The sequence below is a fragment of the Maylandia zebra genome, linkage group LG2 (genome assembly GCF_041146795.1).
Source record: "Maylandia zebra isolate NMK-2024a linkage group LG2, Mzebra_GT3a, whole genome shotgun sequence".
In the NCBI taxonomy this organism is placed as follows: Eukaryota; Metazoa; Chordata; class Actinopteri; order Cichliformes; family Cichlidae; genus Maylandia; species Maylandia zebra.
This window is the reverse complement of record NC_135168.1, coordinates 11,117,603-11,135,780: the sequence shown is the minus strand read 5'-3', so window position 1 is coordinate 11,135,780 and position 18,178 is coordinate 11,117,603. Positions and strand designations below refer to the sequence as shown.

The 18,178-nt window shown below is 42.1% G+C and overlaps 1 protein-coding gene across 1 annotated transcript in view; it reads right to left on the bottom strand.

Annotated features, from left to right (window-relative positions):
- Window positions 1-3,374: 3,374 nt before the first annotated feature.
- LOC143420788 (uncharacterized) overlaps window positions 3,375-18,178 on the bottom strand; it is a 178,950-nt gene continuing 164,146 nt past the window's right edge. Inside the window, exons 2-4 of the mRNA XM_076889062.1 lie at window positions 10,531-10,636; window positions 5,632-6,900; window positions 3,375-5,306 (exon numbers count right to left, since the gene is read on the bottom strand). Of these exons, the coding sequence (XP_076745177.1) occupies window positions 4,614-5,306; window positions 5,632-6,900; window positions 10,531-10,548 (1,980 nt within the window). The 5' untranslated portion in view covers window positions 10,549-10,636 and the 3' untranslated portion in view covers window positions 3,375-4,613. The remainder of the gene's footprint in view (window positions 5,307-5,631; window positions 6,901-10,530; window positions 10,637-18,178) is intronic.

The following is an 18,178-nucleotide window of genomic DNA, read 5'->3' as shown; positions in this document are numbered from 1 at the left end:
CTCTTGTCCTCTTAAAAAAAAAAAAAAAAAAAAAGGTCAGCCAATCCAAATTAAGTAGCGCAGAGCCGAACCAATCACAGCCGCAGCGTCACGTCACGTGACTTGTTACGTACAGCACAAGTGCCAAGCCGCACGTGTGTTTGTTTGGGAAGCAGCCAGCGGGTAATGGAGGAAATGAGTGTGCCGACTAGAAAATTCAACCGAGCGTGACCGAAGAAAAACCAGATGATGGTTCCAATGCCGGAGAGATTGTCGAACGGAAGAGCCATAGAAGTTCCGTAGTGTGAAGGTATTTCGGCTATTTCAAGTCTGACAAAAACAGAGTAGCGTGCACTGTAAATTGTGCCGAAAGCAAGTCTGGAAATACAATAAACTGGTGCATGCGTCACACTGTACATTTCTGCACGGTTAGGAATCTAGCTCCACCTGCTGCTTTGGCATGTTCATAGCAGCGTTTTCCTTCATTTCTGCCTTTATGTGTGGACGGGATTATTTTTTAAAACGAAAACGGAAAATCTCCGTTTTCAAAAACACCCGTGTACGTGTGGACGTAGCCTCAGTCTCTGACTGGAAGCGCTAATTCGTCATTCGGCTTTTGTCAGACTAAAGTAACTGTTAAAACTGTTTGAAAAGCTCAGCTATACAACAAGGAGAGATTGAGAATTTCCTTTTAGTTCTCAGTTTATTTGATATTGACAAAAGTTAGTCAGTTTTGTCTGTTCTTCTGTAAAACAAACTAAGATTTATTTTTAGAATTAATATTTTGTTTCTAAGTGGAATTGACAATTTAGTCTGTTTCGTTTGTTCTATTTTGAAACGTAAACGCTTTAGCGGCTGCCTTTTGTGTAGTTTGCAATATTTGGCTTTATTTATCTGAAAAAGTCTCATGTTCCTGAAGTACATCTACCCTGTTGAACTTATTATGGGAAATAAATATTTAAATAAAAACAAGCTGCTGATTATTTCACATTTTACTTGTGAGCAACGGCACATTTAAATCTTACAAATATAGTTATTTGGCTTATATCGTGATAGATATCGTTATCGCCTGAAATGAAAAAAACATGTCGTGATATGAAAAAATCTCATATCGCCCAGCTCTACTGTCAGCAAAGAGGCACAGAAAAGAAGATCAGACACCAGCGAGGGAGGATAAGAAGGACAGACGCAACAACATTGTCATCCCCTATGTAGCCGGTGTATCAGAAAAACTCAGGAGAGTTTTCTCCAAGCATGACATCCCAGTGCATTTCAGACCCAGCAACACGCTCAGACAAAAACTGGTTCACCCGAAAGATAAAACGCCAAAACACAGACTTAACAATGTGGTGTATGCTGTACAGTGCAGCGAGGAATGCCCAGACCTCTACATTGGAGAGACCAAACAGCCACTTCACAAGCGCATGGCACAACACAGAAGAGCCACCTCCACAGGACAAGACTCAGCAGTCCATCTGCATCTTAAGGACAAAGGACACTCTTTCGAGGATGCCAATGTTCACATTTTGGACAGAGAGGACAGATGGTTTGAAAGAGGAGTGAAAGAAGCATCTATGTCCACTGTGAGCGACCATCTTTGAACAGAGGCGGGGTTTACGACATCAACTCTCTGCCATCAATAATCCAGTTTTGAGATCCCTTCCCAGACGCCTTAACGCCCACTCACATCCTGGGCCATCTGATCTCAGGAATTCGCATGATAAGGTGGGGCCAGGTTTCACAATGAACTCACCCGAAACTCTGGCTGATTGGGACCCACACCCAGTTTCACACCTTGGCTCAGGCGATTAGAGGATCATCAGGGGGTCCTTTTGTCCCTCTGTGGGGGGTCACTCCCACTAGGTTTATATCTGGGACTCTCCACCATTTGACCTTAGAACTGAAGAAGCTTCTCGGATGAGAGGTGAAACGTCTTCAAGCAACTTAAAGAAGTCCAGACGCTTTTCTTTGCAAGCTCCTTTGACATTTGACCACGAGCAATCTTTTCTGGTTTGACGCCGTCTTTGTAGCCAGAAACCAGCTCTCTCCTCGGCTTCCTCCACTACACGCTTCCCCCACGCCAGTCTCCTCCGTCACTATAAAGGGGAGAGTCATGAGCTCCATCACCCTCACCTGTGCCGTCCAACGTCCCGCCACCAGCCTCCACTGCAGCAGGCCAGAGACCACACCCCTGCCACAATAAGTAAAAGTATATCCTTGCTGTACCCTTAATGCTAAATGTGCTAAATTAACCGCTGCCTTTGCCCCTTTGGGATTATTCTTATGTCACTGGGATGTTGACCTTTGACCTTCACATTAGAGAGATGGGCAGACATAATTAGTGTATGAGTTTTAAAGTAACAGGTAATAAAGAGAGTGTAGCAAATGTAGTCAGGTTTATTACTCTGTATCACACATGAGTGCCCGAGGGAGGCGGGGCTGACTGGGGAGACACAGGAAACAGAGAGACAGGGCTGACTCGACATGAAACGATGAAACGTGGGACACGGGAACAGAAACTAAACACAGGCTGAAATGAACACTGAGGGAGGGAGAACTAAGATTACTGAGAGCCTGATAAATAAGAAGAACAAAAACCAAGAAAAACAAGAGTCAAAGAAAACCAAAAACACAAAGCATTGGGCCAGGACCCACTGCTGTGACATTTATATGTGATAAAAACATTAAAAACTGCTCAGATGTTGAAATCTTTCTACGTATACTTTAGGTTCAGCTCTCCAGCCTGGCATTTGGTTAAGCATGATTCAAACATTTGATTTTGTTTAACTGGTTTTAATTATAGTTACTTTTTGTGAACATTTGTTGCAGCATTTAAAAATACATCATTTATTTTCAAACTTTTATTTGATTTAGAGCATCATATTTGACCAACGTAAATGTTTTAATTTCATATAAAATAACTGAAGCAGTGAACTAAATATCTGAAATCTTTCCTTCCTTAAAAGTTATAATCCTACTTAAGTTATAGTGCAAACGCTTAAGCAACAAATATACTTGATGCTAATTAATTAATATTTCCCTTTGATGTTGCAACTATGCGGTCACTTCTGTCTTTAAACAAAATAATATTTTCCAGTTACAGAAATCATAAAGTCCAAACTAAAGTGCTACTGTTGCTATATGCATTTTATATAAATCATGGATGATGGTCCTGACATGAAGGAAGAGAAAGTTACAGGTTGCATCCTTTGACTTTGTCTCCGTGCCTTTGGGCGATTTTCAGAAGGACAGATGTTTCTGTTCAATTCTTAAATCAATTTTTTCAAACACAAACACTATTTTAAAGCTTCTAGAGAGTAAAATATTCATGATAATTATAATAACAATAATAAAAACAAAAGCTCTCAGATTCATCAAACCAAGCAGCAGAAAGAACAATAACTGAAGAGAAAACTTTAACCTTGTAGACTTCATTATGTTCCAGCTGCTCGACAGACGCTGTGACCTCGAACTTAAGCAGGTCGTAACGTATGTGCAGCTCAATAACAGCTCAATGCTCTCCGCAGGAGTAGTCCAGCAGTAGAAATCAGTCCAATAACAAGGTGTGTAACATCTAGCAGGGTGACAGAAAAACCCAGGGTAACTTCTAAGGACCTCAACGTCTCTCTCACATTGTGTTTTTTAAACATGCTTCCATTTGTCACTTCAGTCTTTACTCTGAAATACAGGAAGAGAAATCATGGCTGAAACAATTTCTCATGAAACCAGGGGTGTGGTCCAACAGTCAGTTTGGTGAGGAAGGTTCCTAACTGAGAGAAGTGACCCAGAAGTATCTGTGTAGCAGCCACAATGAATCCAGATCATGAGCTTTATTAACTGATCAAAGTCTCTTCTTTCATCTTCTGTATCATTTAGTTTGCATTGGTAATGCCCATTATTGTAATGCTTTTTTAAGACCAGCAAAACTTTATTTCACTTTGGGTTAGCTGGGATAAGTGATGGATGGAGGGAATTTTACTTCAGCCACAGAAATCCTAAACAGGAAGGAGGAGCAGAGTTACAGTGGATCACTATCCAGCAGGGAAACAAGGTTTATTTCAATTTCTTGGCCATGAGTGAGATTTACTGAGTGGGCAAATAGGGAGACGACACCATCAGATCCCGAGCCCTCCATGTGTTAATCAAGAGACGGCTGCTGTGCTACATCCATAAATAATGAATAAATTAGGAGCTAAAGCTGAAAGGACAGTTTATTTGTACCATCTTCACGTGAACACATTCAAGAACATCACAGATGAAGAAACATTAAAAACTTCCACACTACATAAAGCAAGAAAAATAGTTTTTCTTTCAGGTGGTTTCAGAAAAACAGAAACATCAAACATCTCCAAGACTCTCTTTGAAAGAACTAAAAACCTTTGTTCTCATGGTCCAATCATGAGTGAACTCCCCGATGAAGCCTTGTGTGCTAAAACATGTCAGAGTTTTAAAGGTTAAACATGAGTTTCCAAAACGTTTTGCTGGAGAACAATGAACTATTTGACTGAGTTTCAATCATTTACAGACGAGCAAAACCAGGACAGAGAAAAAAGGACAAAACTGACTCAGTAAAACACAGAAAAGAAGATCCCATGTAGATCTGTATTATGTAGAAGTTCAGCCCAGCAACCAGTTCAGTTCAACACAAGTTTAAATGATTCTATCTGAACTCTGTGGAGCCTGATCTCAAGCTGTTTGAGTCTGACACAGAAACCAGAGGATCTTTCTGTGTCTTCAGATTCACTGTGATCCAGTGATGGGAGTGATTTCAGCCCTGAGTGATCGCGCTGATGTTTGCACAGAGCAGACAATGAGGTGAATGTTTGGGCACATTGGTAACAGTGAAACAGTTTATTAGTAACGTGGGATCGTTTGTGTGCAGAGTATGAACTGAGATTCCTGAAGCTCTTGTCACACTGGTCACAGCTGTAGTTTCCTTCCATGTGTGTACGTTCATGAATGTTACGATTACCTGACCGTGAGAAGCTTCTCTCACAGTGTCTGCACTTGTGTGGTTTCTCTCCTGTGTGGACTCGTTTGTGTGATTTAAGCTCACCTTCAGTGGTGAAGGATGACCCACACTGATCACAGAGGTGCTTTTTAACCCCACTGTGAATCAGTTCATGTTGTTTTAACTCACTTGATGTGGTGAAGCTTCTCCCACATTCTTTGCAGTATTTCAGTTTGTCTCCAGTGTGTCTACGTTGATGTACTTTTAGGGTCTTTTGCTGACTGAAAGTTTTTCCACAGAGGTCACAATGAAAGTCTTTCCCACCACCACAGTGATGACAGGGTTGAGAACTGGATCCATCTGTGTCGCTCTGCTTCTAAACAAAGACACAAAGACAGTGTAAGTCAGTCCTTCAACATTTGTATCCTGAACGTCGCCTGAAATAAAGAGCATCTCTGCAGACGTCCAACTACATTTGACTGTTTCAGTTAACACACTCAGTTTACTGGGCTGCAATAACTACAATACTACCACCATAATACTACAGTAATACTAAAATCATAACTGAAAGGAAAATCTGAATAATCACTCAGAGCTGCTTTTCCATGCAGTAGAATTGCTAACATGCTAACACAGTTTAATGAGCAGAGTTGTTCCAAACAGTCAGGCTAAAATGACAAGATAACAATATAAATATATACCTCACAGTAGCTGCACTTGTAGAGTCTCTTTCTGGTGTGGATCTGTTGGTGTCGTCTCAGGTGATGTGGAGCTTTAAAAGTCTTCTCACACAGGTCACATCGATAAGGTCTCTCCTCAGTGTGGGTAAACATGTGTCGTTGTAAGTGTGCGTCTGTTGTAAAGTATTTGCCACACTGTTCACAGCAGTACACATCATGTCTGGTGTGAATGCGTAGGTGTGTATTTCGGTACCCTCTCTGGCTGAAGGTTTTTCCACAGATGTCACAGCTGTATGCCTTAATTCCAGAGTGGGTAACTAGATGACTCTGTAAGTGGCTACTTTGAGTAAAAGCTCTGCCACACTGATCACAGCTGTACGCTTTAACTCCACTGTGGATGAGTTGGTGTTCTTTTAGGGAACGCTTGAAGGAAAAAGACTTTCCACACAAGTCACAGCTGAACGGTCTCTCTCCAGTGTGGATGACCTGATGCTGTTTTAGTGAAGCCGTCACAGTAAAACCCTTCCCACAGTCGTCACAGCTGTATGGCTTAATTCCAGAGTGGGTAACTAGATGACTCTGTAAGCTGCTACTGCGAGTAAAAGCTCTGCCACACTGATCACAGCTGTACGCTTTAACTCCACTGTGGACGAGTTGGTGTTCTTTTAGGTGACCCTTCAAGGAAAAAGACTTTCCACACTCGTCACAGCTGAACGGTCTCTCTCCAGTGTGGATGACCTGATGCCGTTTTAGTTTAGCCCTCACAGTAAAACCCTTCCCACACTCGTCACAGCTGTATGGCTTAATTTCAGAGTGGGTAACTAGATGACTCTGTAAGCTTCTACTGCGAGTAAAAGCTCTGCCACACTGATCACAGCTGTACGCTTTAACTCCACTGTGGATGAGTTGGTGTTCTTTTAGGTAACCCTTCAAGGAAAAAGACTTTCCACACTCGTCACAGCTGTATGCCTTAATTCCAGAGTGGGTAACTAGATGACTCTGTAAGTGGCTACTGTGAGTAAAAGCTCTGCCACACTGATCACAGCTGTACGCTTTAACTCCACTGTGGATGAGTTGGTGTGTTTTTAGGTAACCCTTCCTGGAAAAAGACTTTCCACACAAGTCACAGCTGAACGGTCTCTCTCCAGTGTGGATGACCTGATGCCGTTTTAGTGAAGCCTTCAGAGTAAACTCCATCCCACACTCGTCACAGGTGTGTTTTTTCTCTCCCTTTCTTCTGTGAGGTTTGTCGGCCTCCTGAGAGCGCTGACTTCTGGCTCCATGTTGGTCCTGCAGTGACAGAGATACAAACAGAGGCAGTGAGTGAAATGCAGTCGTGGAACAAACTCAACCTTCAAACTCCATTAACACTAGTTTTAAACCTGAAGGTGGCGCGTGGCACCAAACACCTTAAAGGTCTCTTATCCCCACCTGCTGGTAGTTCTAACACATTACATCCAACCTGCTGTTAAAGATAATTCATGACTGTTCAAACACTAAAATCACACACACACACACACACACACACACACACACACACACACACACACACACACACACACACACACACTATTTTATAATTTAGATTATTTTGTTGGTTCCTATTACATATTTCTATAATTTGTATAGATTTATACAGAATTATTCAGTGATAATAAATCCTATGTTTGTTTATTCTAAAGGAACCCCGTTAGCTTCCACAACAGATGTTGCTCGTCTTCCGTCAAATACTCACATAAAATATTACACAATAAAGTGGATTCAAGATATCCACATAATTTCACTCTTACATCCACAGTGAGGTTTCACAATTGTTCAAATATAAGCAATCAATAATAATAATGATAATATCAATAACATTGAGGCACATTACACAAATTTCAAAAACAAATCATGTCTTACAATATTTACAACAACTAAAAGCTCTGTAAATCGGCTTTTAAGTGTTCATTGAAGTTTTGAATAATTCTCTAATTTTTTAAGGCAACTTATTCCACTTAAAAGTTGCTCTAAATGTAACAGTTTTACAAAACGTTACTTTTAACTCGAGCATTTACTAAATTGCAGCTTGTTGAAAACTGTGTAATATGATGATGTATTTCATCTGGATACTGCAGCTGAGCAGAATAAATGTGGTGTGTTTAACAGAATTGCTTTCTTTAGAACTACAAGTAAGCCATAGAATATTTTAGCCTGTACAGGAAGCCAAGAAAGGTTATTATGCATTTTATCAATATTAGTATAGTATGAACATCTTCACACTAATCTGGACGCCTTATTCTGGACTAACTGAAGTCTGTTAAGATCTGTCTTATTAGCTGCTGACCAAATGATTGAACAATACTCCAGATGAGACATTACTAGTGCATTAATGACATCTTTCATAATGAAGAAGTGATACACAAAGAGCATTTCATAGCCATAGCTATGCCTTGTCGGCAGAGTTATGTGACATTAGTGATGTTTGTACTTTCAGCGTTAACTTGGTTTTAAAGCCTTTAAAATATACGCTGTTCAATAGTCGACCTTCATCTGACAGAGAATGTGATGATTTTGTGGATAATTAAAGTCAGTCATATATCCACAAACACAACAAGCTGAAAGTCAGTGATGCTGCTCGGTTTGCAGTCCTGAACATCACGGCACAAGCAGGATTCACTGCACTGTTAATGTTAGCTGTGTTATATTGCTGCCTCTGTTCGGTGGTGTCGAGCCAAACGCACTTTAACGTGTGTTTGAACGAGCTGACGGTTCACTCGTTAAGCTGAAAGAAAGATGCTTTAATCACAGCAGTCACACATGTGTCCACTGCACCATCTGGAACTCTTCTTGTTTACACTCGTAATAACACAAACACTAAATCCTGCTTCTCTGGTGCTGTTGTGTAGCAGTGTGTACACCTGAGACTGTCACCTGTCTGTCTGTCCTGCACTCTCTCTCTGTTTCTTTCTCTCTGATTGTGGAATAAAAGTATGAACATGTGTTTATAAGTTACACTTGTGTTTGAATCCTGCAGCTTATCACACATTTGATTTCCATGTGTGACGACTGCAAGTGTCCAGAGTGAGGACAGACTGAGGGAGCCACTGCTGCACATCATCTGTGAGGCTTTGCAGCCCTGATGATCCACCAGGACAAACTCAGCAGTGTGTGAGGAAGAGGAGGAGGAAGAGCCAGCAGCAGCTGACAGATGGAGAGAATAGACAGACTGTTCCCTGTTTGTGAAGGACTGCTAGGAAAGTTTAACATAACTGTCTGTGCTGAATCCGTCTTATTAGGTAATGTTCAAATAATGTGATCATCCCAGTGTTTCCAGTGTGGGAGAAAGTACTCAGGGCCTTCAAGTTACGCACTATGAAAGGCAGCAACAAGTTTAATGTTCAGAAACCTAAAGTCTGTATCAGCAGCAGGATGGAGCTAAAAATAAATGTTGGTTTCAGTTCTATGAAGCTTTGAGTATTTTGGATCAGTAGCTGCTGTGTTTGTTGCATCATATTGCTGTAACTGTTTATATGCTTTATATATTCTGAGCTAAGTTGATCTATAGTGTTACATCATATTCTATAAGGATGTTATGTGTTTGTAGACTTTCTGCCCAGTTTGACCCATTTAGCAGAAGTCAGCCTGTTTAAGGCTCTGATATCTATTCTGTGTGACTTACAGCAGTTATGACATGGTCTGATTTTCTCACCCAATAAAGGAATATTTCATCTATCAGTCTACTCTTCATTCTATCAGACACAGTTATCACAGCTCCTACATTTGCTTTTTACACATATATGTAAGCATTCAGCCACATTTAGTACCAACATATTAAATGAACAATATTTGTCTCTTATATATGATACATCTGTATACACACTGTCACAGATACTTGTCTGTGAGTGAAGTGATTAATATGATAACTATAATATTGGCCATATTATATTTACATTACCACAGTGAGATGACTTTAGTCTCATGAACAACATCAGCTAATTGTTATTTACAGCTAATCTTAAACGACTGTTCAGCACAGAAATGAAGCCCAACAATCATGTTTCACAGTCCTGTGGTCTCAGCCTCAGATACTCATCAAATCACACAGAGCTCATGTAGAAACAAATGAACTAAATATGTTCTTCATTTCTGTCAAACAAAGCTGTATGAAACGTTTCCAGCTGTTAGTATCATGGTTGCTAGGCAACCTGGGCAGCGCGACGGAGGCTAGACGTCCCATTTCACGAGCCTACGAGCCTCGCACTTCGGCCTTAGCGGTCTTTGAGTACGCGGCCCTTGAGGACTTTAAAGCTGCAGAACCTGAATCGGGATACAGCCATGATGATCTCCAACCTCGTGCTCGCCAACATTCTCACCTGAGTTAAGAAGACGATCACTGAAATGGTCTCAGCAGGTCCTTTGATGACAGCAATGAAATGCAGTGGTAAGGCTTTTTGGGGATTAAGTTCGTTTTCATGGCAAAGAAGGACGATGCAGTTCATCTGATCACTCCTCATAACATTCTGGAGTGCAGGCAAAATGCTATTATAAAAACTTAAGCAGCAACTTCTCCAGGTTCCAATATTTATGCAATTCTCAAACCTTTTGGCCACGACTGTATAACCTCTTCTGAAGTTTAGTGGATATTATACATGGTTATGCTCAGGATGTGTCGGCCAGTTTCCACTGGAAACGCCTTTTGGTTAAACTGTCAGCGAGGAATTTGCATTTGCACTGTTACATTTTTATATAACTTTAATGCACATAAACAACAGCTGCTTGTTTCAGTGAAAATACATTGATGGGTTTTTAATAAAGTTGTGCAGCTGTAAAGTATTTTGTCTGGTGTCAATTCTATCGTCAGCTACATCGTTATGGCAAATGTTCAAATGTATATGGTGATAAATATCTTTGGTCATATGGTCCTGCTCTGTCTGTCACCTTCTGTGTTGAGCTCATTGTTTCCTCTGTAGTGGCTGAGCTGAGTCCAAGTAGCTGAAAATGTTCCTCTGCTGCTCCGTCAGACTCTCCTCCTCCTGCTGATCAGCTGGGACACAAAACAGATCTTTGTTAGGCTCCACACTGCACTGAAGAGTCAAAGTGTCTCATATGTTCATCTGACAAGTAAAAGAACACATTTTTGTTTCCCGAGGTGGGCAACTTGTTGGAAACAAACACAAAAGCTTTGAGCACTGATACCTGCCATTGCTGGCATTGAAAGATGCAACGCCAGCAATGTGGATTGTCAAGACTCAAACCAATCATCAAGCAAAGACAACAGGGATCATTTGTTTCTGTTTATTTAGCATTCACAGCATTTGTAGTTGCCTTCTGTGCAGGGGAAGTCCACGCACACTGTGTGGTACCGCCATCCGCAGAAGGTGCATTCAACCTCTGTAAGAGAAACGAGATTGTCTGAGACTGAAATGATATTCACTAAAGAAGTGGTGATTTGTAAAACTTCACATTTTGATCCGGGACGTACTCTGCATGAAAACAAGCGCTCACTCTTCCTACTCAACAAATCACAAGGGCGGAGCCTTATACCACGTGATACAGAAGCTGTGCCGTGTGATGCTAAAATTAGCAGGGAAAAAACAACGGAGAGCACGTCAGGGATGACGAGAAAGTGACAGGAGAAAATCCGTCCGGGTCAACCACCCAAACATCAATAACGGGAACCTTATACAGCGCTTCCCTATACACGTCAAACTCCCGCAGGCACAAAGACATCACGGAGGCTATCACTTATCACCTGACCAAAGATATGTGTAACGGTCTTTTGCATTTGATGTTTGTTGCATTTGATATTTGTTAAGCTGTATGTCTGGATTTTGTTCCTTTGCGCCCTCTGGTGGTGAACTGTGCAGGGTACAGCTTTGCTGTTTGGGTCTCCACCCAGCAACTTTTCTTTTGCTAGCGCACATGGTGTCTGCATGCTGCAACTCACAGTTAGCTCCACACATGGAGAAAATATTGTTTAAAGAGTGAAAATAATTGACGAAGAAGATGGAAGATAAGGCAATAAGGCCATAAAGCTCTATTTAGCACTTCCTGGATGTCAGCTCACGAGGTTTGTGTATTTTAAATGGTTTATTTTCTGTAATTAAGGATTTTTTTGATTGATTGACACTATGTACAAGAGCGCATTTTGATGTGATGTTTTTGTTTTATTGTTTTGTCCGTGAGCAGTTCTCACGGGTTGCCAAGACCAGAATAAACCCTGTTTTATAACTACATCGTGCGTACGTCAATCCTTGAGGGTGCTACAGTGAGAACTCCGCTCTGCACGGGTAGATGAAGGACGCAGCCCCGCAGGAAATTCAGGTGCCCCGAAAATAAGTGTTGCCTCAGTTAAAGGACTCAATATAATTAACCACAAGAAAGAGAAATAAAAAGGAAAAGGACTGTAAAATTAATTAAGATAAGTTTCCTTTTATAAATAAACAAAGGACTGAAATATTTCTTCTTTTTTCTTTCCTTCTCATTGTTTACATTTCTGCTGTTCAAGTGACTGATATTCATACAGTGTTAAGTTAATGTTGTGATGAGTAACCTGTGCATCGTGCATATGGTGGGCTTCAGCAGTTGCTGTAAGAAACAGTATTACTGGCTTGGAGAAGAGATGTAATGTGAGTTAAGTATACATGTTAAGTGATGTTTAAGGAGTAATAGTAATTACTGTGCTTTAAAGTTGTAACAGTAAATGAAGATTAATATTCATTTGCTCCTCAACTAACAAATCAAATTTAAGCTGCTGCACCTTTACATTAAGGCTAAGTAAGATACACAAAAAACCCAAACCCCTCCAACAATGGCAGAGTTTGAGGCTAATCCAGAAGTCAGTGAAAAGGGTGATGTGGAACAACTTTCTGCAGATGAGCAACTACAAGCAGTTGAAGGCACAGCTGATGATGTTTCTACTACCTCACAAAGAGCACGACAGAGCCAACGAGTCCGTACATTGACGGAAAAGGGCAAAGAACTGTACGGTGAGCACATAAAGAAGGCTGCACATCGTTTCAGTGTGCGCTATGAGAAGTGGAAGGTTGTCATTAAGAATGCCAAAGGAGCTATAGATGGTCAATGCTCAAAGGATCTGCTACAAGAACATGTTTCCAAGGTTTTGAGTGCTTCTAAGGATGTGAATGCAGCCTATGATGACTTGAGACGTATTGAATCTCCAGATAGTGACACAAGACGAAGGATGGATACGTGTGAAGCCATAACAAAGACAATTATCAAATCTGTAAGAAAGTGTCCAAGCCCAAGTAATGCGGAGGTTCAAAGAGATGAAGAACTTTGGAAGGACACTGAGTCTTCATCTAAATACGTAGCCTCAGATGTGAAAAGTCAAAGGGATGAAAAATGGAAGGAGACTGAGTCTATGCCTAAGTTAGAAGCCTCAGACAGGATGAGTGTTAAGTCACACCACACTAAGCTCTCTTCTCATTCGAGGGTTTCCTCTAGACACTCCAGCCGGCTCTCGGCTAAAAGACAAGATGCAGCTGCTGAAGTTGCAGCAAATGAGGCTGCTCTCCAAGTTCTGCTTGAACAAGAAATCCATATGAAGGAAATTGAAAGGCAAGAAGCAGAAATAGCACAAAGACAAAAGGCTCTAGAAGCTAAGCGCAGAGAAGTAGAGCGACTTGAGACTGTAAAAAAGCTGAATGCAGCAAAGGCTCGACAGCGAGTGTATGAACAAAGTGAAGGTTCAGATGAAGAAATATACAACCTACTTCACCACAGATCTGATAAAAATGAAGTCAAGTCTGAAAACAATGACCAGCATATGAAACGGTGTTCCTCGCCACGAAATGTGACACCGCACCAAGAGGTGAACACAGAAGATCTGGTCAAAGCATTTGCAGTGTCTCTTAATGCAAGTCGTCTTCCGGTACCAGAGCCAACAATATTCAGTGGCGACCCTATCAGATATAATGATTGGAAAATTTCCTTTCAGACTCTGATTGACAGGAAAAATATACCAACTGAAGAGAAGACTTATTATCTGAGGAAATATGTAAGTGGACCTGCAAGGAAGGCAATAGAAGGCTACTTCCCGCTTGGCACAGAGTCTGCATACTATGCAGCATGGACAGTTCTCGTAGAGAGGTATGGAAATCCCTTCCTCGTAGCAAAGGCCTTCAGAGACAAACTTGACGCATGGCCTAAGATAAGCTCTAAAGGCAGTATGGAACTTCAAGCATTTGCTGACTTCCTTTGCTGCTGTAAGACAGCCATGTCGCAAATGAAGGGGCTTGAAGTGCTCAATGACTGCAATGAAAACCAAAAAATGCTCGCAAAACTTCCAGATTGGCTTACTTCAAGGTAGAACAGAAAGGTTACAGAAGTGCAAGAAGAGACTCACACCTTTCCAAGCTTCAGCCAATTCGTAGATTTCATCTCACGGGAAGCCAAAATTGCCTGTAATCCCATAACATCTCTCTTTGCTCTGAAGCCAAGTGAAACTGAAGGGGCAAAAACAACAAGGAACAGAGGCAATGGAGCAAAGGTGCTAGCAACTAACTCAAATGATAGGACTGTTAGTGCTAGTTGTGTGTACTGTGAAAGGTCGAGTCACAGCCTACTTAAGTGTAGAAGGTTCATAAATGAGAGCATTGTTGAGAGACTAAAGTTTGTTCAAGACAAGAAGTTATGTTTTGGCTGTCTGAACTCTGGTCATCGCTCCAAGGATTGCGAAGGGAGAGAAACCTGTGACACATGTAATAAAAGACATCCAACATGTCTTCATGACAATCGCACGAAGGAAGACAGAACAAGGAGAAATCCACACAAGAACAGTGACAGGACAAGACAAACGAACGCAGATGTCTCACAAGACAACAGTGTCACACCAACAACAAGTGAAGCGACTTCTAACAGAGTCACACAGAATGTTGACGACACTCACACATCTTCCATTATTCCAGTATGGGTGTCAACCAAAGGTGAGCCAGCGCATGAAATTCTTGTGTACGTGCTCCTTGATACACAGAGCGATACGACCTTTATTCTTGAAGAAACGGCACAAGCTCTGCATATCAAAGGTGAATCGACTCAGCTAAAGCTCACTACTATGTCTTCAAGAAACACAGTTGTGTCCTGTCGCAAGTTCTCAGGTCTACAAGTCAGAGGGTTCTACTCAAATAAGACCATTTCCCTACCAGTGACGTATGCCAGAGACTTTATTCCCGCAAACCGAGATCACATTCCATCGCCTGCAACAGCTAAGGCATGGTCTCATCTTGACTGCATTGCAAGTGAGATCGCTCCACTACAAAGCTGTGATGTTGGTCTGCTGATTGGGTACAACTGCCCCCAAGCACTTGTTCCTTGTGAGGTTGTGTCTGGAAAGGAAAATCAGCCGTTTGTGCAAAGAACTGATCTGGGATGGAGTATTGTGGGTTATGGCAATCCATGTCTCGATTATGGAGACGCCTTCGGAATAAGTCACCAAGTCATTGTGAAGGAAGTGGTGCCTGACATTAATCCCTCTTTAAATCTCACCAACAAGGTTCACTATGTCTACAGAACTCAAATAAAGGAAATGATCTCTCCCACAGAGGTCCTAAAGATGTTGAAGTCTGACTTTGTTGAGAAAGCACCAGAAGACACAAAGGTCTCTCAAGAAGATCTCAAATTTTTAACAAAGATGAAGGCCGGCATTAGGCACAAGGAGGATGGTCATTTTGAAATGCCACTCCCATTTAAGAGTGAAAGGCCGAACCTGCCAAACAACAAGGTATGTGCTATTCATCACCTCAAATGTTTAGAAAAAAGGCTCAAGAGTAACAAGCAGTACTACATGGACTATAAGAAATTCATGAATGACATCTTAGCCCATGGAGATGCTGAAAAGGTCACAGAGCAAGACATTGACAAGACACCAGTTTGGTACATCCCACATCATGGTGTGTATCATCCACAAAAACCCGGAAAGATTCGTGTCGTCTTTGATGCCTCTGCCAAGTTCCAAGGCGCTTCCTTAAATGACCATCTCCTCACTGGTCCAGAGCTAACAAACACCTTGCTCGGAGTCTTGTGTCGCTTCCGAAGAGGCCCAGTGGCTTTCATGTGTGACATCGAACGCATGTTCCACCAATTCCATGTGCATGCTTGTGACCAAGATTACCTACGGTTCTTGTGGTGGGAGAACGGTGACCTTGAAACTCCATTCACTGTCTACAGGATGAAGGTACACCTATTTGGAGCAGCATCTTCTCCAGGTTGTGCCAACTATGGCCTCAAGCATCTTGCAGCTGAAGGGGAAGGAAGTTTTAATGAAGAAACCATCAAGTTCATCAAAACCAACTTCTATGTTGATGACGGACTAGCAAGTGTTGACACTGAAGATCAGGCAATACAGCTGGTTAATGAAGCACGCAAACTCTGCAGCATGGGCAAACTTCGGTTGCACAAGTTCATCTCAAACAGCACCAAAGTTCTAGCTTCGCTTCCGAAAGAAGAATGCGCTGCAGCTCCCAAAGAGCTAGATATGGCACTCGGTGAAGTACACATGGAAAGAGCACTTGGCGTACAATGGTGTGTGGCATCAGATCAATTTCAGTTCAGAGTAGTTGTTAAGGACAAACCACTCACCAGAAGAGGAGTATTGGCCACAGTCGCCTCTGTGTTCGATCCACTTGGGTTTGTGTCACCTTTCATTCTGCTGGGAAAGCAGATTTTGCAACAAATGTGTCGAGATAAACTCAGCCAGGATGATAACTTACCTGACAGACTTCGACCTCAGTGGGAGTATTGGTTGCGTGACCTGGGAAACCTTGCAGACGTAAAGGTTCACAGATGCTACATTCCTTCGACCTTCAAGGCACAGCACTACGAACTTCATCATTTTTCTGATGCAAGTGCATCTGGATATGGAATGTGCACTTACCTCAGAGCAGTAAGCACAACTGGTGAAGTCCACTGCTCATTGGTGATGGGAAGATCAAGAGTTCCACCAACCAAAGTCACAACTATACCTCGGCTTGAGTTGTCGGCGGCCGTTGTTGCTGTGCGCACTGGTGACATGCTGAAAAAGGAATTGGAAATGGAAATTTCAGAAGAAAGGTATTGGACTGACTCGAAGGTGGTACTCGGATATGTCAGCAATGAAGCCAGAAGATTTCATGTGTTTGTTGCAAACCGAGTGGAACGCATCAAACAAAGCACAGATTCAACCCAATGGAGGTATGTAACTTCCGAAGATAATCCGGCAGACCACGCCTCAAGAGGTCTCACAGCAGAACAACTTGTAGCATCAAACTGGTTCAAAGGCCCAGACCTCCTTTGGCAGAAGATCATACCCAGTGGGGAAATTAAGGTGGGAGAGTTATCAACCAGTGACCCGGAGGTTAAGAAGGTTCAAGTCCACAAGATACAAGGGGAGGAACAAAGGTCACTGTTAGATCGCTTACACAAGTTTTCCGACTGGTCGAGGATGATTAAGGCAGTTGCTAGACTCAAGCGCTATGTGAAAGAAGCAAAGGATCACAAGAGTAGATCACACGACATCAGTAGTGTAACAAGAGAGAAAGGAAGCAGAGTTAACAATCATAAAGATGGTTCAAGAAACAGCCTTTGCTCAAACTTCGAGCTAACAGATTCTGGATTCTTGGATGCAGCAAGATCGTGTCATCTTACATCTATAAATGTGTAAAATGCAGAAGGTTCAGAAGGCGCACAGAGCAGCAGAAGATGGCAGACCTCCCAGAGGATCGGATGGAGACCACACCGCCATTCACCTACTGTGGGATGGACTGCTTTGGTCCTTTTTATGTCAAAGAAGGCCGCAAGGAGCTAAAGCGTTATGGCTTGCTAATCACTTGCATGTGCTCCAGAGCAGTGCATCTTGAAATGCTTGACGATCTCTCTACAGATTCCCTCATCAACTCATTACGTGCATTCATGGCCATCAGAGGTACAGTTCGTCAGATAAGATGTGATCAAGGCACGAATTTTGTCGGCACTAGAAATGAGTTTATTGGAGCATTTAAGGAAATGGATCAAGCCAAGCTAGGGAAACTGGACTGTGAGTTTCTCATGTACACCCCAGCATCTAGTCATATGGGTTGTGTCTGGGAAAGACAAATTCGCACCATAAGAAGTGTTCTCATGTCCATTCTGGAACAATCAGCCAAACAACTCGACAGCTCCTCTCTGAGGACATTCCTGTATGAAGTCATGGCAGTGATTAATAGCAGACCATTGACTACTGACCAACTATGTGATCCATCAAACCCAGAACCTTTAACACCGAATCACATACTAACCATGAAGTCCACAATCATCTCTCCACCTCCAGGAAGGTTTGTGAAAGAAGATCTTTATCTCCGTAAGAGGTGGCGTCATGTTCAACTACTTGCCAACACTTTCTGGACAAGGTGGAAAAAGGAGTATTTGTTAAATCTTCAAGGAAGACAGAAGTGGACCAAAGAGCACAGAAATGCTAAGATCAATGATGTTGTCCTCCTGAAGGATGAGATAACTCCACGCAACCAGTGGAAGTTGGCAAGGATCATTGAAGTGTATCCTGGAAAGGATGGAAAAGTGAGGAAGGTGAAATTGCTGCTGAGTGATCCAACCC